Source organism: Berghia stephanieae, chromosome 9 (genome assembly GCF_034508935.2).
Source record: "Berghia stephanieae isolate SIO BIC M18660-M18661 chromosome 9, UCSD_Bste_1.3, whole genome shotgun sequence".
Classification (NCBI taxonomy): Eukaryota; Metazoa; Mollusca; class Gastropoda; order Nudibranchia; family Aeolidiidae; genus Berghia; species Berghia stephanieae.
This window is the reverse complement of record NC_088368.1, coordinates 47,270,449-47,298,073: the sequence shown is the minus strand read 5'-3', so window position 1 is coordinate 47,298,073 and position 27,625 is coordinate 47,270,449. Positions and strand designations below refer to the sequence as shown.

General features: G+C 40.5%; 1 protein-coding gene across 1 annotated transcript; it reads right to left on the bottom strand.

Moving 5' to 3' along the window:
- Positions 1-66: 66 nt before the first annotated feature.
- LOC144980359 (uncharacterized) lies at positions 67-22,217 on the bottom strand. Its single transcript, XM_078928057.1, has 11 exons — positions 21,902-22,217; positions 19,986-20,111; positions 18,549-18,754; positions 17,219-17,261; positions 14,850-15,071; positions 13,037-13,132; positions 9,981-10,088; positions 7,887-7,970; positions 6,456-6,683; positions 4,237-4,407; positions 67-1,773 (listed from the first exon to the last, which is right to left on the bottom strand). The coding sequence occupies exons 1-11, from the start codon at positions 22,148-22,150 to the stop codon at positions 85-87; spliced, it is 3,222 nt and encodes a 1,073-aa protein (XP_078784183.1). The 5' UTR covers positions 22,151-22,217; the 3' UTR covers positions 67-84.
- Positions 22,218-27,625: the final 5,408 nt, after the last annotated feature.

Below are 27,625 nucleotides of genomic sequence, written 5' to 3'. Positions count from 1 at the left end.
CTGTTTCATTTTTTCAACATTGAGCCCATAATAAATTGGGTTATCGGACCTGAAAAACAAGTGCACGTCGGTTGTAATCAACGCTTACCTGTCTTCGACGTTTTTGAAGGGGACTGCATAGACATCGTTGTTCGTGTTCTCCATTGAAGGAGAGTTCTGGTTTTTGATGGAGCTCCTGAGAGTGGCGGCCTCTACTTTTGGCAACGACTTGGAGTTGATTCGAATGAGAGGCACGGACGACCTCTGCAAGGCTTCGTTTTGATTGGACGATCTCGAGTCAGGTGACCTTTGATTGGCTCGTCCTAGAGTTTTTACAGACAATGAATTTCTCACTTTGTCGTGTTTCCTGCCGATGTTTACTGTGTTAGAATGTTGGAGATAATTATAATTGCTGCTGTCAAAACTATATCGCAGGTTGTCACGGTGATTGTAATCACCTCGCGGACTACTTTCTAAAGATGATTCCGGATATGACGACATGCCGTTTGATTGTTGCGTCATTTCCGGATTTGACGAGAAAACTTCTTCCGCTCTCGGGCGTCTTCGCTGGACGTTTGGAGATCTGGTGATTTTTGGGGATCGTGGTGGTTTGAGCGGGCCTTTGCTGTGACGTGAGGGCTGGGATGTAGTCAAAGACTGGAGACGTTTGGACGTTGTTGGCGAGAAGGAAACGGGTGGCGACAACAAGGCAACCCTCTTGTTACCTCCAATGTCAAGGTCATGGCTCATTCTTGATAAGGATTTGTCGATGTCCGAATTGTTGTTATCACTGTTACGTTTTTGACTTTCACTTCCTTTTCTCGTGAATAACTCGAGAATCTTACTGCCTTTACTACTGCTCTTGTTGTTGTTGTTGTTGTTGTTGTTGTTGTTGTTGTTGTTGTTGTTGTTATGGTTGTTGTTACTATTTTTGTCGATGTTCACTTTGTTACGATTTGAAGTCGAAGAGGCTGGAGACAAAGGCTGTCCGTTTATGGTGAGCGTGCTCTGGGATCTCACAGAGTTCACGACGGTTGAGGTAGAGGATGTGTCGACATCAAAGTGTTCCTGGACACGCCCTGCATTCCGATCATCCCCGACGTGTAAGGGATATGAAGATCTTTCCTCTCTTCCAGTTCTACCACTATCATTATGTGGATGTTGTACTTCGTATTTATTGGTAGAAGAACGTTTGTTTGATCCGAACAAATTTCTTTCAGAACTCGACATCTTCAGTTTATGCTTCAATCCTCCTTTTTTATCGTTGTCATGGGGAATATCCCGATGATTTTCTTTGCTGTCGTTCCTCCCTCTACTCTGACTCCTTCTAGAAATAGTGGGATCGCTAGATCGAGCTCTAGAGCGCGACCTTGACCTTGGCAAGCTAGCATCTTCTAATTTCTGGCGATGTCTTTGTAATGACCTTGACCGACTGCTTCCAATAAGGTTAGAACGAGGTAGATTATTTCCCTTTTCTGGTAAATTTTCAAACGAGATGTTTTGATAACTGTCATCATCGTCATTATTATCATCATCATCATCATCGTCATCTTCGTACCTACGACGACCAAAATCCTCCGGGTGACGGTGGACCTGAGCAACGTGTCTGACACGCTCAGCTGCTGCCTGCCTGCTACTCGCGGACGAAGGAGAGGAGGTGTACCATCTGTTCGTTCCCAATTCCCTTTGACCCATTTTGTCACCACCTGCACCAACCACTTCCTGCCCATCTCGTCTTTGAAGATGACTAAGAATCTTCTTTTGGGGAGAGGACAGATTCTTGGCGTAGCTTCCCTGGAAGGAGAAAGCGTTAAGCATTGTCAATATTCATTGAACTATTTAATTATAATACCATATAAAAAAACAACTTTTAAAAAGAAAAAAAATGTATACTTTGCACTGAAAGTATCGGCATCAAAACCCTTTCTCAGATTCAAAACCCTTCCTCAGCAAACAGCAGAAATAGTAAAACAATTGATTGCTGTGTTCGAAATTTTGGTTTAAGGCTGTTATTTTTCTTTATTCTTTCTGGGGCTGTTCTATTCATTAATCGTGCAACATCTTTTTTAAAATGACTAAAATAAAGCATAGCTATATATATATATCTATATATATATATATATATAGAGAGAGAGAGAGAGGGGAGGAGAGAGAGAGAGAGAGAGAGAGAGAGAGAGGAAATAGATAAATAGATAGATAAATAGATAGATAGATAGACAGACAGACAGACAGATAGATAGATAGATAGATAGATAGATATATAGATAGATGATAGATAGACAGACAGACAGACAGACAGAAGACAGACAGATAGACAGATAGATAGATAGATAGATGATAGATGGATAGATAGATAGATAGATAGATAGATAGATAGATAGATAGATAGATAGATAGATAGATAGATAGATAGATAGATAGATGATAGATAGATAGATAGATAGATAGATAGATAGATAGACAGACAGACAGACAGACAGATAGATAGATAGATAGATAGATGGATGATAGATAGATAGATAGATAGATAGATAGATAGATAGATAGACAGACAGACAGACAGACGATAGATAGATAGATAGATAGATAGATAGATAGATAGATAGATAGATAGATAGATAGATAGTCAAATAAGCGATTCCTTGTCTACGTCACAAGTCTATTGATTACCGTACAGTGTCCTATAAATACAAAATCTTTCCCGTTGTAGAACTTCAGCCATGGCGTCATCTAGACAGTTGAATTCACGATGCAGTTATTGCCCCTGAATGTACTGTACCCACCCTACACAAATCAAGGCTTTAAAATGAACGTTTGTTTTATTCCTCTTATTACTAGTTTTTTTTTTTATTTTTATTTTTTAAATACTAGAGCTTCTATATAGCGCAATATCTACTAAATGTGCTCAAGCGCTTTACAAAGGGGTCCATGACCAACAGCAACACGTAACATGTATAGAACGAGACATGACGCCATATTTAGGTCACATTACATCATTTTTATTCTGACAGAGACAACGCTATTAACGACCAGGCACTCATTTTACACCTGAGTCCGGTGAGAGAATGTGAGGAAAAAGCCTTTTCTAAGGATTCAACTATGCGCCTAACGAGGTTCGAACCCAGGACCTTCCGATCCGAAAGCGAGTGAGTGTCGTCATTTCATAAATAATCACATAGCCACATGAACACAAAGAGGTTTATATCTTGACAAAAACTATTGGATTCAAGCAATTTCTGGAAAAAGATTACACTTCACTTCAAATTAAGACAATACCGTTATTTTTTTTATTTTTTTATATTTCGGGGGTTCAGATAGCTCAGTTGGTAGAGCACTCCCTTCACACGTAGAGGGACCAAGTTCGATCCCGTGTGCAGTCGAGATTCTTTTATCCCAACTTATGTCCACCCATCAGTGATTGGGTAGCTGGCTGGGTCTGATAGATCTGGCGGAAAGTATTTTACGATAGACTAGCGTCCTATCCAAAGGGTAATCACCAGTTGCTATTGTCTGTTTCACACTAAAGAAACTACGGCTCCAAACGCCTCATGGCACTGAAGGACTTTTCTGTTTCATTTCCAATTTTATTTTGTGTGGCTATGTGGTCTAGTGGTAAGAAACTCGCTTTCGGATCGGAAGGTCCTGGGTTCGAGCCTCGCTCGGCGCATAGATAGTCCTTGGAGAAGGCTATTATTTACTCACATTCTCTCACCGTACTCAGGTGTAAAATGAGTACCGCTGGGCGTAACAGCGTTGTCTCTGTCCGAATTTTGTTGTTGTAATATCGCCTAACAGGCGTCATGTCCCGTCCTATATGTTAAATGTTGCTGTTGTCCTGAGACCCTTTGTTAATCGCTTTGAGCACGTTTAGTGGTTATTGTTCTATATAAAAGATCAATTTATGGAACTGCGTGGCTCAGCGGTACGGTCTTTGCTTCGTACCCAAAAGGTACCGAGTTCGACTACCCGCCGCGTTGTGTGGCCTTGGTGTAAGTAGGGGAAGCGTGGCTCAGCGGTACGGTCTTTGCTTCGTACCTGAAAGGTACCGAGTTCGACTACCCGCCGCGTTGTGTGGCCTTGAGCAAGTCACCACCTAGCCTTAGCTCAATTTGCGGCGCTGCACTGCGGCTGACGCCTGGGTTATTCCAGTCTTCCCTTGGAATAGACCCTAAAGAAAAAATTCATCTTAGGGAAGAATAAAGGGAATTTATTTTAATTAATTAATTAATTAATTTATTTATTTATTTATTTATTTACCTGATAAATTTTGGGTCGCACGTGTAAAAAACCCGGTCTACGACTCGTGGCATCCACGGAGGAAGTTACATTACGGTGGGAATGTGCCAGGTTGTTTTGGTGGTTGTTGTTGTCGCTACTGTGGCCAGCTTGGTTGATGTCGACGCCGCTGTCATCGCTTGGGTCTTCAGCCTTTGAGTTAAAAAAAAAAAAAATAAAGAAAGAAAGAGCTTTTATATAGAGAAATACCCACTAAACGTGCTCAAAACGCTTTACAAGGGGTCCCTGTCCAACAGTAACATTTGACATGTAGGACGGGACGTGGAGATAATGATAAAGGGATTAAATCTGACTCATGAATGAACAACACAAAGTATAATAATAAAAAAAAACAAATGGACGGGACATGACGCCTGTTAGGCGATATTACAAATTTTTTTTCGGATATAGACAACGTTATTAACGGCCAGGCACCCCTTTTACACATGAGTACGGTGAGAGAATGTGAGTAAAGAGCTTTTTCCAAGGACTCAACTATGCGCCGAGCGAATCTCGAACCCAGGACCTTCCGATCCGAGAGCGAGTGTCATCCAACACTAAAAACATGGAACAAAAAGATTTTGATAGGATAGAACAAAGTGGACGCCCCTGAGCTGTCTGTTATCGTTTTTAGACAGACATTTTAGTGATTAGTTCTCGCTTTAATGTATTAATCAGACTATAAACGTTTAAGGTTACAGATTTTTAACCCTCTCCGTACCAACTACAGGAAAATCGTCACATTCGTTACGATAAAACCAACATTTTAACCCTCTCCGTACCAACTACAGGAAAATCGTCACATTCGTTACGACACAACCAACATTTTAACCCTCTCCATACCAACTACAGGAAAATCGTCACATTCGTTACGATACAACCAACATTTTAACCCTTCCGTACCAACTACAGGAAAATCGTCACATTCGTTACGATACAACCAACATTTTAACCCTCTCCGTACCAACTACAGGAAAATCGTCACATTCGTTACGACACAACCAACATTTTAACCCTCTCCATACCAACTACAGGAAAATCGTCACATTCGTTACGATACAACCAACATTTTTCTTATTCAAATTTCTCGTGTACATCATAAAATATAAAGAAAATGAACACAGTGTGTTGTAGAGTAATGTTTTGATAAAGAAATTATTTATGGCAAGAACTTTTCTGATATTGTGTTAGAGTGATAACAAATATATCTTGTGTTAGTTATTGGGTGTGGTGAAGGTTAGGGGAAAATCCTGAAAATGGCTGGTAAGGAGAGAGTTCCCGCTTTAATCTTTTTATCAGACTATAAACGTTCAAAGTTACACATAGTCTTTTGTGTTGATACGTAATATAGAGCTGTTGTGAGTATTTTACCAAGACACGCAGCATATTTATAGAAAGAACAAAGTTGACGTCACTCAGGTCTTTATTATTGTTTCTTTTATTTTGCCATCCATGTTTATGACTAATTCTCACTAAACTGTATTGACTAGACTATAATAAACGTTCAAGGTTACACACAGTTAAGTGTGTTGGTCCATTATATTTCCGGATGGCAACGTTGTGAGTTTCGTAACCAAGCGCCCAGCATCTGTACGACACATTACCTATAACCTTTTTATCAAAATGAATTCATATAGCGCCTTGTTCCAATCGAAATTGCTCACAGGCATTTCCGGTTGAACTAAAAACAATTACAAAAAAAAAATGAAGTTAGGTAATGGTGTTAGATAAATTTATAAAACAAAAAAAAAAAAACCCGACAAAAACCCCTTACTCATTTATATAGCGCAAAATCCACTATTCATGCTCAAAGCTTTTTACAGAGGGTCCCAAAGCCAACAGCAACACGTAACATGTAGGACGAGACATGGCGCCTGTTAGGCGATATTACAATTATTTTTATTTTTTTTTGGACAGAGACCATTTAAATCTGAATAGGATGAGAGAATGTGAGTAAAGAGATATTTCCAAGGACTCAACTATGCGCCGATTAGAGCGGGACTCGAACCCTGGACCTTCCTATCCAAAGGCAAATAGACCACAAAGACATAGTCGCACTAAAACAAACGTACGCACCAAACCCCCCCCCCCAAAAAAAAAAAAAAAAAAAAAAAAAAAAAAAAAAAAAAAAACCAGAAAAACAAACAAAACAAAACAAACGAACACACGTGTAATTTTGGAAATAAGAGAACAGTAGTCACCCTTGAATTTAAGTTCCTGAAAACAGTGGCGTCATCGTCGTTCGCTGCTTCCTGTTGGTTCAACGACTTCCTCTGTGCCATCAGCTGGTAGGCGGAGCTCGGTGGGGTATCCGGCCTTGAACTTGACCCCGATCTGTCACCCCGCCTAGGCCGGAAGTGAGACCGGGTCAAAGGTGACATGTTGGACAGCGAGGGAGTTGATCTGCTCAGCCGTTTGGAAGATTCCAACTGGAATGACATTTTTATTTTAAACATGTGAATCACACTTAAGTGTGTGTTGTTTTTTTTTGGGATTTTTTTTTTCGTTTTCTGTGTCATTGTCTAGAAAAAATAGAGGTTTTATAAATATTGAAAAAAAAAATGATAAGAAAAAGAAACACATACAGTACACACAGCACATACAGCACACACAGCACATACAGCACACACAGCACATACAGCACATACAACACACACACACAAACACACACACACACAGACACACACACACACACACACGAAGTCCAGTTGATCGGAGAACTGATTCAAACTGAGAACGCCATGCTGATACCAATGATATGGAATGACATTTTAATTTTAAATATTTGAATCACACTTAGATGAATAAGTCTGGTTTTTTGTTTTGTTTTCCGTGTCATTGTTTTGAAAAATCTAGAAAAAAATTAGAGGTTTTATATATAGCGCAATGTTCACCATTCCTTGTAAATCATATTAGATATAGATAGAAAGAAGTTGACGTCAATCAAGTCTTTGTTATTGATTTTTGCCATCCACGTTTATGATTAATACTCACTAAACTGTATTAATTGGACTATAAACGTTCAAGGTTAAACATAGTTTTGTGTGTTGGTTCGGTGTACTTCCGGATGGCAATGTTGTGAGTTTCTTAGCCAAGCGAACAGCACTTATAGCATCAATAGGTTTCAGGAGTCGTGACGTCACTCCCCTTATAATGACGCATAGTAACTTAGTAACTGGTTCTAAACTATATGAACAATGGCGGACGCCCTTATGAAATACTTCTCCGACGAGCATAAAAGTGTATCCAGCGGAGAAAAACATTTTAAATCTGATCATGTTTTGACTTTTAAACATTCTGATCACATGACATGTAAAAAAGTTCTAGCCAGCATGAATAACAAAAGGTACTGATTTTCTTTGTTTAGAACCAAGTTGCTGGTTGCTGGGCGGACGTGACATCAGACTATTGAATCCTATAGATAGTATGCGCTTGGCTAAGAAGCTCATAACATTGCCATCTGGAAGTATAACGGACCAACACACAAAACTGTGTGTATCCATGAACGTTTATGGTCTGGAGAATACCGTGTAATCAGTACTACTCATAAACTTGGATGGCAAAAAACAATAACAAAGACCTGAGTGACGTCAAGTTCATTCTATCTGTACAAAATAGTAGTGATAATTTACCAGTTTATAGTTGATGGGTGAGCTCTCCCTTTCCTCTCCAAAATCCAACCGGTCCATCCTTGTTGGGAGATCAGGGGCTTGGACCTGTACGGGAGGACAACGACATTCGGGCTTGAGTTTTTTAAAAATTTTACTTTATTTTATTTTTTAAAAAGTTAAGCTTTCTTTGCACTGCTTCAGGCACTTTCCTTTTTTATCCTTGGGTCAGACTTTTAACCCCCAATATTTGATCACTCTCTGGACAACGTAGCTGATTGGAGTTGACATCAGAAAATATCTTGTTTGACGGATTATCTAAATTCCTTCATGGAATGCCCAGGCGACGGTATAAATTAAATAAAATAAATGAAATTCCCTTTATTCATCCCATAGGGGAAATTTGTCTCTTGAGTCTATTCCAAGGGAAAACTGAAATAACCCAGGCATTAGCCGCAGTTCAGCGCCGCACATTGAGCGCCGCAGTGCAGCAGGTATTTGAACTCGGTATCTTAGGGGTACGAAGCAAAGACCGTACCGCTGAGCCACGCTGCCCCCAGTAGGTTATAATGCTTGTGTTTTTGTTTTTATGGGTTTTACGGCGCTTGCAACACATTAAGGTCATATCAGCGCCAGTAAAAAGGAAGAAAATGGGATAGTAAAAAGTTCTAGAATTACAATTAAAGCATCCAAGAAAAAGTAAGACAAAAGGGGAACTAGGAACAAATAGGGATCAGATGTAGATTCCAAGAGCATACCACCAATGTACTTAGTTTGAGATCACCTATAAGTCTCATCCGGACACAAGCACAAAATCCAACAAAGAGGAATACACTCAAATGCTTACATTATACATTAAAAATAACAAACATAATAATACATAACAGAGAGATGATTTACAAGGAAAAAAATATCACCTCCCAAAACAATAACTATGCATTTGACTGTTTCCCTCCCAGCCAAGGACTCTGGCCAGGGTCAGGACAAAACCAAGCAACCTCATACCAAGACAAAGACAGAAAGCAAATTGGAAAACTGCTATAAGTGGATAGAAAATACGGTAAGTACCTCCCTGCCCCCCAGTAGTGTCTCACTGTGACAGCATGTGTGATTCCTGTTGACATCAGACCGTCGTCTACTAGTAGTACTTGTCTGCTCACAGCATCGTCAAGAAATAGTCTAAAGATGTCGCTGCCCATAATATTCCTCCATGAAATGCCTAGGCGACGGTATAAAATGGGGCCGTGGCGGAAGGCCGAAAGTTAATGACAGGAAAAGTATAGAGCGCTGCGGTCTGCCTGAAGCCTGGGGTCGTGAAAATACCACGAAATGGAGTGACCAGGGGCGTGGCTACATTGGTAGATTTGGTGCCTGGCACCACTCCATCTCTTAAAAATGGATTACAGCATTAAAAAACAAACCCCCCCCCCCCAAAAAAAAAACCAAAACAACCAAACAAACAAACAAACATCAACTGAGAAATGGTATACACCGCCTCTTACTTATTTGAGTAAGTCTTTTCTTTAATTAAAATAAAAAATATTTTTCATATTTACAAATTTAGTTTGTTTTAAGACATTTTCTTCCGATTCTGGTCCCACCTTACATTGTAAGCACGTCACGCCACTGGTGGAGTGAATGGCTTTAATACGCTTCAACAGTCGTAACGTCACTTCCCTCGTAATGACGCATGGTAACTTAGTAACTGGCTCTAAACTATCGGAACAATGGCGGACGCTCTTATGAAATATTTCTCCGACGAGCATAAAAGCGTATCCAAAGGGAAAAAAAACCATTATAAATCTGATCATGTTTTGACTTTTACACATTCTGATCACAAGACATATGAAAAGTTCTAGCCAGCATGAAGAATAAAAAGTAATGATTTTCTTTGTTTAGAACCACGATGGCCGCCGTTGCTGGGCGACGTGACATCAGACTAGTGAATCCAATTTCGCCCAAATTTAAGCGTCTTTGACAAGATGAAGGTTATTTTATTCGAGCGATATTATAACTTGAAGGACCAAATGGCCAAAATTTTCAATTTATGTTTTTATTATCAGGGTACGCCAAAAGTGTATGACAACAAACACAAATCACGTGACATTCCAACAATACCTGCTGTGAAAACATGGTTCTTTTGGCCTTCCGTCTCGTGGTTGCGTCATGACTGTCAAACGATCCCATGGACAGGACGTCGGGGGCTAGCATCCCTCGTGCCTCAGTCTGAAACATCAACATGGGGAAATTTATCTGTAGGGCCTATCCCAAGGGAAGACTGGAATAACTCAGGCGTCAGCCGCAGTGCAGAACCACAAAGTGAGCTAGGGCGAGGTGACTTGCCCAATGCCACACAACGACGCTCGTAGTCGAACTCGGTACCTTTCCGGTACGGATCATAGACCGTACCGCTGAGCCTCGCGGCCCCCTATCACCAACGTATTCTGAACAATATGTGACTCATCGTCTCAAAACGGTATTATATCGGAACGAACCACATGCTTAAAACCGAATTAAATGTTAAACTGGTCAAAAATATAAATTGTTGGCATTAGCACCCTAAAATATGGTATCCATTCTCCTCAATAAAACATACAAACTCAACACAAGTCTGATATGTCTGGCTATAAATTCAATTTTCAATGTCTTAGCCATCCCGACTTAATACCGTTTTGAGGTGAAGGGTAACATATCATGTCGAAGTAATTTGAATGCTAAAAGTCACAACTTGAAAAAACAAACAAACAAGCTTGGGCTTTTATATAGCGCAATATCCACTAAACGTGCCCAAAGCGCTTTACAAAAGGTCTCTGACCACCAACAACACGTAACATGTAGAACAGAGATTTGACGACTTGTAGACGATAATACAATTTATTTTCCGACAGAGACACCGCTGTTAACGGCCAGGTACTCATTTTAAACCTGAGTACGGTTAGGGAATTTGAGCAAATAGTATTTTCCAAGGACTCAACCACGCGCCTAGTGAGACTCGACCCAAGGACCTTTTGATCCGAAGGAGAGTGCCAAACCGCTAGACCACATAGTCCCACAATAGGTGTCGATAAAACAGTACTAGAAAAAAAAAGCGGAAAGAAAAATTCAAGAAAAACCATCCCGTAACATGCCTGGACTGGGAATTGAACCTTAAACCTTCTGAGATATTCAGGTCTGAGCTTCGATCCCCAGTAAAGACCGGGTAATATTTTAGTACGACTTTTCTTGTACTTTACTCTCTGCTTTGTCTTGCACTGCTTCATATACGGTTTTTCATAGCTTGTATTCATCAAGCCAACGTGAACGTGAGCGATTTGGAATGCTCGTTTGTTTTTGTTTTAAGGGTTTTGCGGCGCTTGATACTCATTAAGGTCATATCAGCGCCAGTAAAAAGGAAGAAAAGGAAGTAAAAAGTTCTAGAATTACAATTAAAGCTCCAAAGAAAAGGAAGACAAAGTGGAATTGGTTCAAATAGGAAACAGATGTAGATTCCAAGAGCACACTATCAATGTACTTAGTTTGAGATCACCTAAAAGTCTCATCCAGACACAAGCACAGGTCTCCACTAAGAGGAACACACTCAAATGTTTACAAATCATATAATATGTGCCAGTGCATGACATGATTAGTCGGAAGCTGAAAGTTTTAGACAAAACCAAGTAATCTTATTCCAAGACGAAGACAGAACGCATTTTGGAAAACCGATATAGAGGGATAGAAGACACAGTAAGTGCATCCCTGCCCACTACTGGAGGTCAGGAACCCCACCCAGCGATTTGGAATGCTTACCAGGGACCTTTGTAGTTCATTCTCCAGAATGTTTAGGAGTACTTTACTAGGGACCTTTATAGTTCCTTCTCCTGAACATTTAGGAGTACTTTACTAGGGACCTTTATAGTTCCTTCTCCTGAACATTTAGGAGTACTTACCAGGGACGTTTGTAGTTCCTTCTCCAGAATGTTTAGGACTACTTACCAGGGACGTTTGTAGTTCCTTCTCCAGAATGTTTAGGAATACTTACCAGGGACGTTTGTAGTTCCTTCTCCAGAATGTTTAGGACTACTTACCAGGGACGTTTGTAGTTCCTTCTCCAGAATGTTTAGGACTACTTACCAGGGATGTTTGTAGTTCCTTCTCCTGAACGTTTAGGAGTACTTTACCAGGGATGTTTGTAGTTCCTTCTCCATAATGTTTAGGATTACTTATCAGGGACGTTTGTAGTTTCTTCTCCTGAATGTTTAGGTGTACTTTACCAGGGACATTTGTAGTTCCTTCTCCTGAACGATTTGGAGTACTTACCAGGGACGTTTGTAGTTTCTTCTCCAGAACGTTTAAGAGTACTGTACTCACCAGGGACGTTTGTAGTTCCTTCTCCAAAACGTTTAGGATTACTTACTAGGGACGTTTGTAGTTCCTTCTGAATATTTAGGAGTACTTAGCAGGGACGTTTGTAGTTCCTTCTCCTGAATGTTTAGGTATACTTTACTATGGACGTTTGTAGTTCCTTCTCCCGAATGTTTAGGAGTACTTACCAGGGATGGTTGTAGTTCCTTCTCTAGAACGATTTGGAGTACTTTTCAGGGACCTGTGTAGTTCCTTCTCCTGAACGATCTGGAGTACTTTACCAGGGATGTTTGTAGTTCCTTCTCCAGAATGTTTAGGAGTACTTTACCAGGGATGTTTGTAGTTCCTTCTCCAGAATGTTTAGGATTACTTACCAGGGACGTTTGTAGTTCCTTCTCCTGAACGATTTGGAGTACTTACCAGGGACGTTTGTAGTTTCTTCTCCAGAACGTTTAGGAGTACTGTACTCACCAGGGACGTTTGTAGTTCCTTCTCCAGAATGTTTAGGATTACTTACCAGTGACGTTTGTAGTTCCTTCTAAATATTTAGGATTACTTACCAGGGACGTTTGTAGTTCCTTCTGAATATTTAGGAGTACTTTACCAGGGACGTTTGTAGTTCCTTCTCCTGAACGTTTAGGAGTACTTACCAGGGACCTTTGTAGTTCCTTCTCTTGAATGTTTAGGAGTACTTACCAGGGCGTTTGTAGTTCCTTCTCCTGAATATTTATGATTACTTATCAGGGACGTTTGTAGTTCCTTCTCCTGAATATTTAGGATTACTTACCAGGGACGTTTGTAGTTCCTTCTCCTGAATATTTAGGATTACTTACCAGGGACGTTTGAAGTTCCTTCTCCAGCACGATTTGATCAAATTCATTGAGGTCTTTTGGTTGGATGGCCGTTCTCAACTCCGATAACAGCGTCATCTGTGTAAGTGTAATAATATAGATATGATTTTTATAAATGTTTAGTTTTTTAAAGCTTTTTATTGGTTTAAGTTTCTGTCATGGGTCAGCGTGGCTCATCGGTATGGTCTTTGCTTCATACCCGAAAGGTACCGAGTTCGATCACTCGCCTCTGCGATGTGTGGCCTTGAGCAAGTCGTCACCTCGCCCTCGCTCAATTTGCGGCGCTGCACTGCAGCTGACGCCTGGGTTATTCCAGTCTTCCCTTGGGACAAATTTCCCCTTTGGGATGAATAAAGGGAATATTTATTATTTGAATTTTTATTGTATTGTATTTCTTTCTTATTACTTTTCTGCTTAATTATTTTCAGAAATTCTTTAGTCTATGGCAATGCCCAATGTCAATTTCCAGAAGTGGATAAATAAAGTTCTTCTTTTCTTATCTTAGCCTATATTATCTTATCTTATCTTATCTTATGATGAGATTGATGATGAGCTATTTTCTTATGGCCATTATCCATTAAATACGTGCTCAAAGCGCTTTACCAATGGTCATTGACTAACAACAACACTTAACACGCAGAACGAGACATGGCGCCTGTTAGTCAATATTACCAATTGTTTTTCCTACACAGACAGTTCTAGCCAGCATGAAGAATAAAATGTACCGATTTTCCTTGTTGAGAACCAAGTTGCTGGTCCTGGGCGGACGTGACATCAGACTATTGAATCCAATTAATTATAATAATAGTAATAATAATAGTAATAATAATAATAATAATAATAATAATAATAATAATAATAATAATAATAATAATAATAATAATAATAATAATAATAATAGATCTTTATGGTCCATAATATGGATTAGATAGCCACGCCTTTCGGACAGACGTCATAATGTAAACAATGACAGCGATTGGTTGACTTAGCAAACTACACATGTTTAACTATCGACGGTATGTGTCTAAGTAAAATACCCACGGTTCTACCACTTACTGAATAAAACCTACTTGTATGAACTACAACGTTTATAATATGATGGTGAAAATCGTGTGATAACTAGTCTCCCATTTGACTGTATAAAAACAATAACAATGATCAGAGAAAAGTCGAATTTATTCACGTTATTGTTTATACACAACCAATTATGTTTGTCCGAGTAGGCGTGAAGGTGTGTCACGAATTCCATGGTTTGATTGGTCAAATAATCTACAGGTTAATTCAAAAAAGCCCCGAGAGATAAGATAAGGGACACAAGGCATGTAAATTTAAATTTGTGATTCAAGAGTTGACTTAAAATGACTGGAGAATTAAATTTGAATAATCTAAAAACAAATAAATTAGTCTGTTTTGTGAAATAAATATAAACAAAAACAATCAAATTTATCTGTTTTAGGAAATAAATATAAACAAACACACAAAAAAGATTAGTCTGTTATGGGGGAAATAAATATAATCAAAAACCAAAACCACAAAAAGCCATCAACCATCATTAACATTTACCTTGGCCATCAACCATCATAAACATTTACCTTGGCCATCAACCATCATAGACATTTACCTTGGCCATCAACCATCGTAAACATTTACCTTGGTCATCAACCATCGTAAACATTTACCTTGGCCATCAACCATCGTAAACATTTACCTTGGCCATCAACCATCGTAAACATTTACCTTGGCCATCAACCATCGTAAACATCTACCTTGGCCATCAACCATCGTAAACATTTACCTTGGCCGGCGTATTCAAAATCTCAAACAGGGCATGGGAAAACCCTGGAAGATTGATCGTCTTCTTCTCGTATTCGCCGATGTAGTAGTTCAAGGTCATCTGTTCCCGGTCGTTGAGCAGGAGTCGGGCTTGGTCATAGATGAGCTCCCTTTGTTGTCTGACGGACGGGATGGTGGAGGAACGCATCAGTTGGGAGCCCGCGCCTTTGGAAAATCCTCTCTGCTGCTGGGAGATGATGATGAAATGGGTCAACAGGGAAACGTAGAAAACGGTAGAGGCTGCCTGTAGCCTGTGATCGTGAAAATACTTACGAAAGAATGAAAAACAATATGGAGAGGCTTCGTATGGAAATAATACAGACTGTGGACGTTTCGGGTACGAATCCTTCGTCAGCACAACAATACACAAATTAACATGGAAAACAAATAAAATAAAATGCAAAATAACTTGTTATTTTAAGAAAAAAAATGTAAAATTTTAATAACAGGTTACTTTGCATTTTATTTTATTTGTTTTACACGTTAATTTGTGTATTGTTGTGCTGACGAAGGGTTTGTACCCGGAACGTCCATTGTCTTTATTGTTCCCATAGGAAGCCTCTCCATTTTCACTCTTTCGTTAGTATTTTCAAGAAAATTATCAATAGTTTTGATGTCAAATCAGATTTAACGCGATGTCTTAACGTTATAGATAGAACGAAGTTGACGTCACTCGGGTCTTTGTTATTGTTTTTGCCATCCACGTTTATGAGTATTTCTCACTAAACTGTATTAACCAGACTGAAAAATTTCATGGTTACACAGAGTTTTGTGTGTTAATCCATAATACTTCCGGATGGCAATTTTGTGAGCTTCTTAGCCAAGCGCATACTATCTATAGATAGTTCAAAGTTGACATCACTCAGGTCTTTGTTATTTTTTTTTTTGCCATCCGCGTTTATGAGTAATTCTCACTGAACTGTATTAACCTGACTATAAACAATCATGGTTACACAAAGTTTTGTTTGTTGGTCCGTTTTACTTCCGGATGGCAATGTTGTGAACTCCTTGGCCAAGCGCATACTATCTATAGATACTGTGCGCTTGGCTAAGAAACTCAAAACATTGCCACCCGGAAAAATAACGGATCAAAACACAAAACTTTGTGTAACCATGAACGTTTATCCTCTTGTTAATACAGTTTAGTGAGGATTTCTCATAAATATGGATGGCGAAAAACAAAAATAACCAAGACCTGAGTGACGTCAACGTCGTTCAATCTGTAACCTTGAACGTTTATAGATAGTTCGAAGATGACGTCACTCATGTCTTTGTTATTGTTTTTTGCCATCCGCGTTTATGAGTAATGCTCACTGAACTGTATTAACCAGACTATAAACGATCATGGATACACACCGTGTTGTGTCTTGGTCCGTTATACTTCCGGATGGCAATGTTATGAGCTTCTTAGCCAAGCGCATACTATCTATAGTCTTCTTTATAGATAGTATGCGCTTGGCTAAGAAGTTCACAACATTGCCATCCGGAAGTATAACGGACCAACACACAAACTCTGTGTAACCATGAACTTTTATAGTCTGGTTAATACAGTTTAGTGAAAACAACTCACAAACGCGGATGGCAAAAACAATAACAAAGGCCTGAGTGACGTCATCTGCATACTATCTATACAGATTAGTGAGAATTACTCATAAATATGGAAAGCATAAAGCAATACCAAAGACCTGAGTGTTTATTTTTGTTATTTCTGAAGAAGGGAGTTGAGCCCAAAACATTCCGTGATTGATGATCTATTTCTGTAATTTTCTTCTTCTTCAATTTTTTTTGAAGCGGTCAAATCGATTTTTGTCGATTTCCTTTGACAGAATTGTACACTGTATGACTATTTGAATTGTACACTGCATGACTATTTGAATTGTACACTGTATGACTATTTGAATTGTACACTGTATGACTATTTGAATTGTACACTGTATGACTATTTGAATTGTACACTGTATGACTATTTGAATTGTACACTGTATGAATATTTGAATTGTACACTGTATGACTATTTCAATCTTTGAATCTTTAATGCCACTATGTGGTCTTGTGGTATGACACTCGCTTTCGGATCGGAAGGTCCACGGTTCGAGCTATTGGAAAAGGCTATTTACTCACATTCTCTCACTGTACTCAGGTGTAAAATGAGTACCTGGCCGTTGACAACGTTGCCTCTGTTTGACAAACAATTGTAATATCGCCTAACAGGCGTCATGTTTCGTTCTACATATTATTACATGTTGCTGTTGGACCCCTTGAAAAGCGCTTTGAGCACAGTTAGAGGATATTGCGCTATATAAAGGTTCATTTAAAAAAATAATTATTTACCTTTTGTAAGTCAGTGTCCGATAAGGAGACTGGTGTAGATCTCCTGAGGAATAAATAAGGTAAGAGCTTTGGAGTTAGTGTTATCTGTATGTCCAGGTTTTGACCATAGATGGCCTTCGTAAAGTTATGGCCTGACACCGTGGCCTTCGTAAAGGTATAGCCTGACACCGTGGCCTTCGTAAAGTTATGGCCTGACACCGTGGCCTTCGTAAACTTATAGCCTGACACTGACCAAAAAATGACGTCAAAATGCCAGTCTTTTGCCACAAAAGAAAACAAATCGTGAGTTGTATTCAATAGTTCAACCAATGAAATGACTTGTTTCTATGAGCTCTACTAACGACAACTCACTAAGCGGTGCAAGAACCAAATAATGACGTCAAACTGCCAGTCCTTTTGGATTTCAGTGTCAGGCTATAACATAACGATGGCTACGCTGACACGGACCAAAGAAATGAAGTCAAAAGACAAATCTTTGGCCACAAAAGAAAACAAATCGTGAGTTGTATTCTATAATTCAACCAATGGAATCACATGTTTCCATGAGCTCTACAAACGACAACTCACTTGGCGCTACACAAACCTTTAAAATGACGTCAACTGTAAGTCCTAGAGAGTTCTAGTGTCAGGCTATATTATGTAAACGATGGCTACGGTGTGACAACCACTTAGTTGTGCGGCTATGTGGTCTGTGGTATGACACTCGTTTTTAGATCGGAAGGTCCTGGGTTTGAGTCTCGCTCGGCACATTGTTGAGTCCTTAGAAAAGGCTCTTTACTCACATTACTCTCTCATCGTACTCAGGCGTAAAATGAGTACCTGACCGTTAACAGCGTTGTCTCTGCCGAAAAAAATGCAATATCGTCACTACCACATTATCTAATTCGTCTGTGGCGTTTCATTCATCCTGTTTTTTTATATAAAGGGGAAACCCGAAACGTCCATTATATCTTTTCGTATATTAAATTGAAGCTTTCATTCAATTTCACATTTTGTTATTTAATAATCCAACCAGGAAATGCGTGGCTCAGCGGTACGGTCTTTGGTTCGAACCCAAAAGGTACCGAGTTCGACTACCCGCCTCGTTGTGTGACCAAGAGCATGTCATCTCGCCTTAGCTCATTTTGCGGCGCTGCACTGCGGCTGACGCATGGGTTATACCAGTCTTTCCTTGGAATAGACCCTAAAGACAAATTTCCCCTTTCGGATTAATAAAGGGAGTTTATTATTTATTTTCATTCAAATGTTTATAAAAATACTAATTTAAACATTTTATATCGTAGAGGTAAAATAGTCACAAGAAAAGTCTCCTGATGCATTTCATCCTCACCTGCTGGACACACTGTCGACGTAGGTGTTGAACTTTGAACTCTGAACCCATCCCGTTTCGTCAATGGTCGTCTTGGCGAATGGAATTTTACCAACGTCCTTGACCGTCATCATGAGGTGACGCCCACTTTTCAAGTGAGACACCGCCTCTGAATGTGTGACGTCAAGAAAGCTCCGCCCATTTACATCCAGAATTTGATCTCCAACCTGGCAAATTTCATTTTCAACCAAAATATGTGACCCTCAGTTTCAAAACGGTATTATGTCGGAACGAACCATATGCTTAAAAGCCGAATTAAATGTTAAACTGGTCAAAAATATAAACTGTTGGCATTAGCACCCTAAAATATGGTGTCCATTCTCCTCAATAAAACATACAAACTCGACACAAGTCTGATATTTCTGGCTATAAATTCAATTTTCAATATCTTAGCCATCCCGACTTAATACCGTTTTGAAGCAAAGGGTCACATTTTATATATTTAAAAAATAGGGTTAGTGATGAACATTGCTCCGAATAGCCAATGTCAAATTTATATCATCGAGCACAGAATTACTATCGTATCTAAAAATAGAATTTAGGATTAGATCTAAAATAAAAAAAAATAATTTTTAAACCCCAAAAAGCGAGCTTTTGTAAAGCACAATATCCACTAAAAGTGCTCAAAGCGCTTTACGAAGGGTCCCTGCCCAACATTAACATGTAACATGTAGGATGAAACATGACGCCTGTTAGGGGATATTACAATTATTTTCGCTGTTAACGGCCAAGTACTCATTTTACACCTGAGTACGGTGAGAGAATGTGAGTAAACAGCCTTTTCCAAAGACTCAACTATGCGCCTAGCTGGCTCGAACCCAGAACCTTCCGATCTAAAAGCGAGTATCATACCACTAGACCACATAGCCACAGTACTGGAAAAGACATTTGAAAATGGAAAATGTCTCAACAATTATCCCCAAATCCTTCAGGTACCCTTCAAGAGTAAATCATGAGTTTCTCAAAACAATCTTGATGGTATGAGATTTAATAGCCTAGGTTGTTACATTGGATCCTGGGGACCTAGATAGCTCAGTTGGTAGAGCACTCGCTTTACAATCACGGGGATTGAGATCGAACCTGGGTACAATCGAGATTTTTTTTCACCAGCGGTGAATGGGTAGCTCGGTCTCTTATATCTGTCGAAAAGTACTTTGCGATAGATTAGGATCCTATCCAAAGGATAGCAAGCAATTGCTATTGTCTGTTTCACGCTTAAGTCCGGATCCATGGGCCTAATGGCTGTGAAAAACTACTTATATTTGACTTTTTTTTTTAAAGAGATTTTATATTAAGCAATATCCACTAAATGTGCTCAAAGCGCTTTACAAGGGGTCTCTAAATCAACAGCAACACGTAACATGTATAGAAGGAAACCTGAGGCCTGTTACGCTTTACCTTGAGTCCAGCGTTGGCCGCCGTGGAGAAGGGGTCAATGGCGGAGATGTAAATGCCCAGGTTGTATTCCCGGCCCCCTCTGACCATCAGACCTAGACCGTGGCCCTTTTCCACCACCACGTTCACCTGGAGAATGAAAGACGTTGTTGTCATCATTATTACGTCATCAAAATCACACACGCCCTTTTAAACATTATACATTCATTAAAATATTACTTTTTAAATTGTCAATATTATACCGTTATCAAAATCACACACGCCCTTTTATACATTATACATTCATTAAAATATTACTTTTGAAATTGTCAATATTATTACGTCATCAAAACACAAGCCCTTTTAAACATTATACATCATTAAGCAATACACACGCCCTTTAAACATATAATTCATTAAAATTTTACTCTTAAAATTGTCAATATTATACCGTTATCAAAATCACACACGCCCTTTTAAACATTATACATTCATTAAAATATTACTTTTTAAATTGACAACGTTATACTTTCATCAAACACTCAACCTTATGTCTAGACTTCTATACCAATAAGTAATGGAATGAAAACTTCAATTTATGTGCGGCTATGTGGTCTAGTGGTATGACACTCGCTTTCGGATCGGAAGGTCCTGGGTTCGAGCCTCGCGCTCGGCGCATAGTTGAGTCCTTGGAAAAGGCTCTTTACTCACATTCTCTCATCGTACATGAGTACATGGCCGTTAACAGCGTTGTCTCTGTCCGAAAAATTGTAATATCGCCTAACATTACAGGCGTCATGTCCCGTCCTACATGTTAAATGTTGCTGTTGACTAGGGACCCCTTGTAAAGCGCTTTGAGCACATTTAGTGGATATTGCTCTATATAAAAGCTCATTAAAAAAATATTATTGACTGGCATCTCATCATTCTTCGTTTAATAATTTGAAGAAAACAAAATCCTTTCCACATCAATACTTGTAGGTATTTGTGACCCTTCGCCTTAAAACGGTATTAAGTCGGGATATTGAAAATTGAATTTATAGCCAGAAATATCAGACTTGTGTTGAGTTTGTATGTTTTATTGAGGAGAATGGACACCATATTTTAGGGTGCTAATGCCAACAATTTATATTTTTGACCAGTTTAATATTTAATTCGGCTTTTAAGCATATGGCTCGTTCCGACATAATACCGTTGTGAGACGGAGGGTCACATTTATTCCATCGAGATGCAAGCAGATCAAGTCTGAACGAATGGCTATGGAAAGTGCTAGGCAAAGCAAGAAAGAAAAATAGAAGAAAAGAAAAACATCCCAAAAAATCAGTCTACCTCGACTGGGGATCGAACCCCAGACCTTCTGATTACCGGCCAGATGTGCTACCATAACCGGTAACCAGAAGGTCTGAGGTTCGATCCGCAGTCGACCTCGACTGATTTTTTGGGATGATTTTTTTCTTGTATTTTTCTTTCTTGCTTTGTTTGGCACCATTCAATCACACTTCATCAGATCTTTATCTTATACCAGTGCCTGCTCCTGAATTTTCTTTAATTTGAGATTCGAGCGGTCACATTTCTCAGTTGATGTTTGTTTGTTTGTTTGTTTGTTTGTTTGGTTGGATTTTGGGGGTTTGTTTTCTAATGTTGTAATCCATTTTTAAAAGATGGATGTGGTGCCACGCACCAAATCTACCAATGTAGCCACGCCCCTGAACACGGGGTTACTTTTACCCCATGCCTATTTATTACATTTTCCTGAGACAAATCATAGCCATAGCATCAAAGCTAATGTTTTTTTTTTAGTTTTTGCATGTATTTATTGATAGTTGAATAAAACTATGTACATGCTTATTTTTCTTATCTATTTTTTTCCAATTTTGAAAAGTAGCAAAGGGAGTTAATAAAAATATATTTTTCGTGATTTTGATAAAGCAACAACCAACCTTCCTCTCATCCCTTCCCTTCAACATGAGGGTTCCGCTCCTCATACGTCCTTCATCATCCAGATACAACCCTCCATCACCTCCCCCTCCTCCTCTCCCTCCGCCTCCTGCACCACCTCCACTTCCTCCTCCGCCTCCTCCTCCCATTTCAGCTCCCTCTTCCCCGTCTCCGTGGAGCAGGTCCTCTTGCCAGCCGCCTGGCGGAGACACTGGTCTTCCTTTAGGGTCCGTCCACTTGAAGGTCTCCATCACAGTGTGCGAATCCGGGATACGCCCCACTCTAGACACGGTTAGAACCAGATAGGTAGCAGACTTGATTAGCTGAAATAGATAATAAAGAATGGGGAAACTTGATACGTTTCTTTAAGGGGCGGTTTGGGTCTTTCCGAACAAAAAATAAAAAAAATAATTACAGTCGACTCCGCTTAATCGTACCCCCTCGTTAGTTCGGGTTAGTGTGTCGATTAAGCGGAGAAGCTAATAATAGCATCTAAGGCCCAGCGTTCATGTGCCATTCATGTATGACCTTCCCTATATTGGGCGGGTTTCTTCATTCTGTATCGTCATTATAAGTTACTTACTTACTATACTTAATCCTCTTCGGGCCTTGAGGCACATCGGGCATCCACCAGACATCTCCATTTTTTTTGCGATCGGCTGCTTTTGCGGTGGCTGTATTCCAGGGCAGGCCTGCTTCCTTTAATTCTTTCTCCATGGTCCTTCGCCAGGTCTCTTTGGGTCTTCCCTGCTTTCTCTTCCCATCAGCTGTCGTCCAGTACAAGGCTGTCTTGGGAAGTGACCCTTTTTCCATTCTGGCCACATGACCCAGCCAACGCCATCTTCTTCTTTTTGTTTGGCTTTCAATGCTAGTGCAGTCAGCTTTCTTTAATATGTTAAAAAACAATATTGTTGGTGGGAAAATACACCATAGGTGTTGCGACCTAATGATGGGGTCAGGCATATACAATATTCAATTTACAATCTTGTGGCAAATCTTCCACAAAATCTAATGAAGGAATAACCTCCACATTCTTCCATCTTATCAACATTGTACCATAGTGTGTCACCATAGAGATATTTTACAGATTTAGCTTGTGGGATTCTGTAATAGAACATTACAAAGTTGAGAATCAAAATTGATGTTAATTATATTTTTAACGCTTTTCTAACTAACTGCCTGAATCAGAAAAAAATTATTAAAAATTTTGCAAATAAATCCTACTTCAAATATCGATCGATTAAAATCTTAGCAAAAACTCTCAAATCTGGGACTTCACCAAGTATTTTTGACGGCCTTGTACTCGTTTTATACTTGAGTACGGTGAGTGAGGAGCCTTTTCCAAGGACTAAACTATACGCAGCTCGGGACTCGAACTCAGGCCCTTCCGATCAAAAAACGAGTGTCAAACCACTGGACCACATCGCCACACAATACACACCACTCATGATGTCCACTGAATTGACCAAAGGTAGGTGGTCAGACGATGCTGGTGTGTGTGTGTGTGGTGGTCAGACAATGCTGGTGTGTGTGTGTGGTGGTCAGACGATGCTGGTGTGTGTGTGGTGGTCAGACGATGCTGGTGTGTGTGTGTGGTGGTCAGACGATGCTGGTGTGTGTGTGTGGTGGTCAGACGATGCTGGTGTGTGTGTGGTGGTGGTCAGACGATGCTGGTGTGTGTGTGTGGTGGTCAGACGATGCTGGTGTGTGTGTGGTGGTCAGACGATGCTGGTGTGTGTGTGGTGGTCAAACGATGCTGGTGTGTGTGTGGTGGTCAGACGATGCTGGTGTATGTGTGGTGGTCAGACGATGCTGGTGTGTGTGTGTGGTGGTCAGACGATGCTGGTGTGTGTGTGGTGGTCAGACGATGCTGGTGTATGTGTGGTGGTGGTCAAACGATGCTGGTGTGTGTGTGTGGTGGTCAAACGATGCTGGTGTGTGTGTGGTGGTCAGACGATGCTGGTGTGTGTGTGGTGGTCAAACGATGCTGGTGTGTGTGTGGTGGTCAGACGATGCTGGTGTATGTGTGGTGGTGGTCAGACGATGCTGGTGTGTGTGTGGTGGTCAGACGATGCTGGTGTATGTGTGGTGGTGGTCAGACGATGCTGGTGTGTGTGTGTGTGTGGTGGTCAGACGATGCTGGTGTATGTGTGGTGGTGGTCAAACGATGCTGGTGTGTGTGTGTGGTGGTCAAACGATGCTGGTGTGTGTGTGGTGGTCAGACGATGCTGGTGTGTGTGTGTGGTGGTCAAACGATGCTGGTGTGTGTGTGGTGGTCAGACGATGCTGGTGTATGTGTGGTGGTCAGACGATGCTGGTGTGTGTGTGTGGTGGTCAGACGATGCTGGTGTGTGTGTGGTGGTCAGACGATGCTGGTGTATGCGTGGTGGTGGTCAGACGATGCTGGTGTGTGTGTGTGTGTGTGGTGGTCAGACGATGCTGGTGTATGTGTGGTGGTGGTCAAACGATGCTGGTGTGTGTGTGGTGGTCAAACGATGCTGGTGTGTGTGTGGTGGTCAGACGATGCTGGTGTGTGTGTGTGGTGGTCAGACGATGCTGGGGTGTGTAGTGGTCAGACGATGCTGGTGTGTGTGTGGTGGTCAGACGATGCTGGTGTGTGTGGTGGTCAGACGTTGCTGGTGTGTGTGTGTGTGTGTGTGGTGGTCAGACAATGCTGGTGTGTTTGTGGTAGTCAGACGATGCTGGTGTGTGTGGTGGTCAGACGATGCTGGTGTGTGTGTGGTGGTCAGACGATGCTGGTGTGTGTGTGGTGGTCAGACGATGCTGGTGTGTGTGTGTGTGGTGGTCAGACGATGCTGGTGTGTGTGTGTGGTGGTCAGACGATGCTGGTGTGTGTGGTGGTCAGACGATGCTGGTGTGTGTGTGGTGGTCAGACGATGCTGGTGTGTGTGTGGTGGTCAGACGATGCTGGTGAGTGTGTGTGGTGGTCAGACGATGCTGGTGTGTGTGTGGTGGTCAGACGATGCTGGTGTGTGTGTGTGGTGCAGACGATGCTGATGTATGTGTGGTGGTCAGACGATGCTGGTGTGTGTGTGGTGGTCAGACGATGCTGGTGTGTGTGTGGACGTCAGACGATGCTGGTGTGTGTGTGGTGGTCAGACGATGCTGGTGTGTGTCTGTGGTGGTCAGACGATGCTGGTGTGTGTGTGTGGTCGTCAGACGATGCTGGTGAGTGTGTGTGGTGGTCAGACGATGCTGGTGTGTGTGTGGTGGTCAGACGATGCTGGTGTGTGTGTGGTGGTCAGACGATGCTGATGTATGTGTGGTGGTCAGACGATGCTGGTGTGTGTGTGGTGGTCAGACGATGCTGGTGTATGTGTGGTGGTCAGACGATGCTGGTGTGTGTGTGGCGGTCAGACGATGATGGTGTGTGTGGTAGTCAGACGATGCTGGTGTGTGTGTGGTGGTCAGACGATGCTGGTGTGTGTGTGGTGGTCAGACGATGCTGGTGTGTGTGGTGGTCAGACGATGCTGGTGTGTGTGTGGTGGTCAGACAATGCTGGTGTGTGTGTGGTGGTCAGACGATGCTGGTGTGTGTGTGGTGGTCAGACGATGCTGGTGTGTGTGTGGTGGTCAGACGATGCTGGTGTGTGTGTGGTGGTCAGACGATGCTGGTGTGTGCTGTTGTCAGTTTATAAAGCCATGATTTTTCTGGCCAAATTTAAAATACAAGTTTTTTTTTCCTAGTCCGGCAATTAGTTAGAAAAGTTTGAAAAATATCTTTCACATCAATTTTGTCATAAAATTTTGATTCTCAACTTTGTAATGTTCTCATAAAAATTCCATAAGCTAAATCTGTAAAATATCTCTATGTTGAAATTGTTTGAAAAAGTCTACAGTTATCACAGAGATAATTAATGTATTACGTCACCATAGAGAGATTTTTTTGATAACGTTTGTGTATTTTGAATCATAATCCAAATTATAAGTTTTTTACATCAATTTTGTCATAACATTTCGATAGCAACTTTGCAATGTTCTAATAAAAATCCCATAAGCTGAAGTCGTAAAATCTCTCTATGGTGACACAGCATGTTACAATGTTTACAAGAGGGAAGAATATGGAGGTCATTCCTTCATTTTTGTATGTATGGAAGGTCTCTCTATATTGCAATGAATGACTTGTTCTCATGATAAGTGTTCGGATCTGGAAACAAGTAATAAACACACACACACTCACACACACACACACACAATATATATATATATATATATATATATATATATATATATATATATATATATATAACAGCTTCAAAAATGAACTAAATATCTAACCCGGAAAATTCAGGCTAAAACACTTCTAAAGCCAATTTTTAAAAAAAAACGACAAAAAAACCCCAATAAAATGAATACATATTTATATTTTCATTGTTTTTGTTGTTGGCTGAAGATGGGGTTTAAGCCCGAAACGTTCCTTTTTTTTCGTTTTTTTTTTTTTTGTAATTTGTTATTTTTTTTTAAAAGCTATTTTATTAATTTTTGTCTATCAGTTTTTACAGTCCACAGCCTCTAACAGCTTTGTATCACTTCGACTGGGATCCGGACACAAAAATGTCCGGATTAATTAGTGTGAAATAAAACTGTAAATTCCGTCGTCCGGATAATGGGGACATCTGGATAATGACAAGAAATGAAGTGAGTAGGAAAGTGCCAGAAGACACAACAGAGAATAAAAACTTCGCGGCGGCGATGAGGGCTCGAACCCGCGACCCTACTGGTAGGCAATTCCGCCTGGCCGGGGAGATCGTGACTATACCATATGAGCTACCCACGGTCGTGTATTGCACTGAGACACGCCAAGCTTTCCTGACTTAACTCTTTCCTTGCCACCTATTTTCAGAATTTTACCCCAAAACGTCATACTCACCCAACACAAAAATAATTTTTCAAACAGATTAGCAACGAGTATATTCTGTATTTTGTTCAGAAAAATGAGCTCTGCAACACAATGTCGAGTTTTTATGGCTATAACTATAACACAATGGGAAATCAGAATAACAAAATTGTTGGCTGTATCGTGACGAATGTGACGATTTTCCAATGGGATCTATTTAGATCTCTCTTTTTCCAACTAAAAAAAGATTGCTTCCATTAAAAGACGGTTCATATCTGAGGATGTGACCAAGCACCTGGTTGTGTCCCTCGTACTATCGAAATTGAATTATTGTAATGCTCTGTTGTTTGGCGTTTCGCAATACAATCTGAAACGTCTTCAGATTGTCCAAAACAGCGCTGCCAGACTAGTATTCATGAAGCGTAGGTGCGATTCTGTCAGACCTCTACTTCATGACCTGCATTGGCTGCCTGTTGGGAAAAAGGATTAAATTCAAAGCTTGTGTTTTAGTGTATTGTTGTCTTGAAGGTACTGCCCCTTCCCACCTTTCAGAACTAATTGAAAGATATTCAAAACCCCGCCCCTTACGTTCGGCCAGTGATTCCACAAAACTAGTTGTCCCTCGAATTCGGAAAAATGCTGGAATGAGATCCTTTTCTCATTTCGGACCCTCTATTTGGAACGCCTTACCGCAGAGCATTCGTGAAAAAGAATCTTTGTCTATTTTTAAAGTTCGCTTAAAACATATATGTTTCGATTTTAGTAGATGGTATGAGAAGCAAGATAGGTTTGGTTTGTGTTGTGTGTTGTGTTGTGTTGTGTGTGTGTGTGTGTGTGTGTGTGTCTGTGTGGGTGTGTGTGTCTGTGT

What these genes read in the sequence shown, in the direction of transcription:
- LOC144980359 (XM_078928057.1), bottom strand. Translation starts at nt 22,150, where the DNA reads ATGGAGACCTTCAAGTGGACGGACCCTAAAGGAAGACCAGTGTCTCCG. An exon ending in AGGAACTTCAAACGTCCCTG is followed by an intron (nt 10,089 to 13,036) that starts GTAAGTAATCCT and finishes TTGATGTTTCAG; the next exon opens with ACTGAGGCACGAGGGATGCT. An exon ending in GAACCATGTTTTCACAGCAG is followed by an intron (nt 7,971 to 9,980) that starts GTATTGTTGGAA and finishes CCTCCCGTACAG; the next exon opens with GTCCAAGCCCCTGATCTCCC.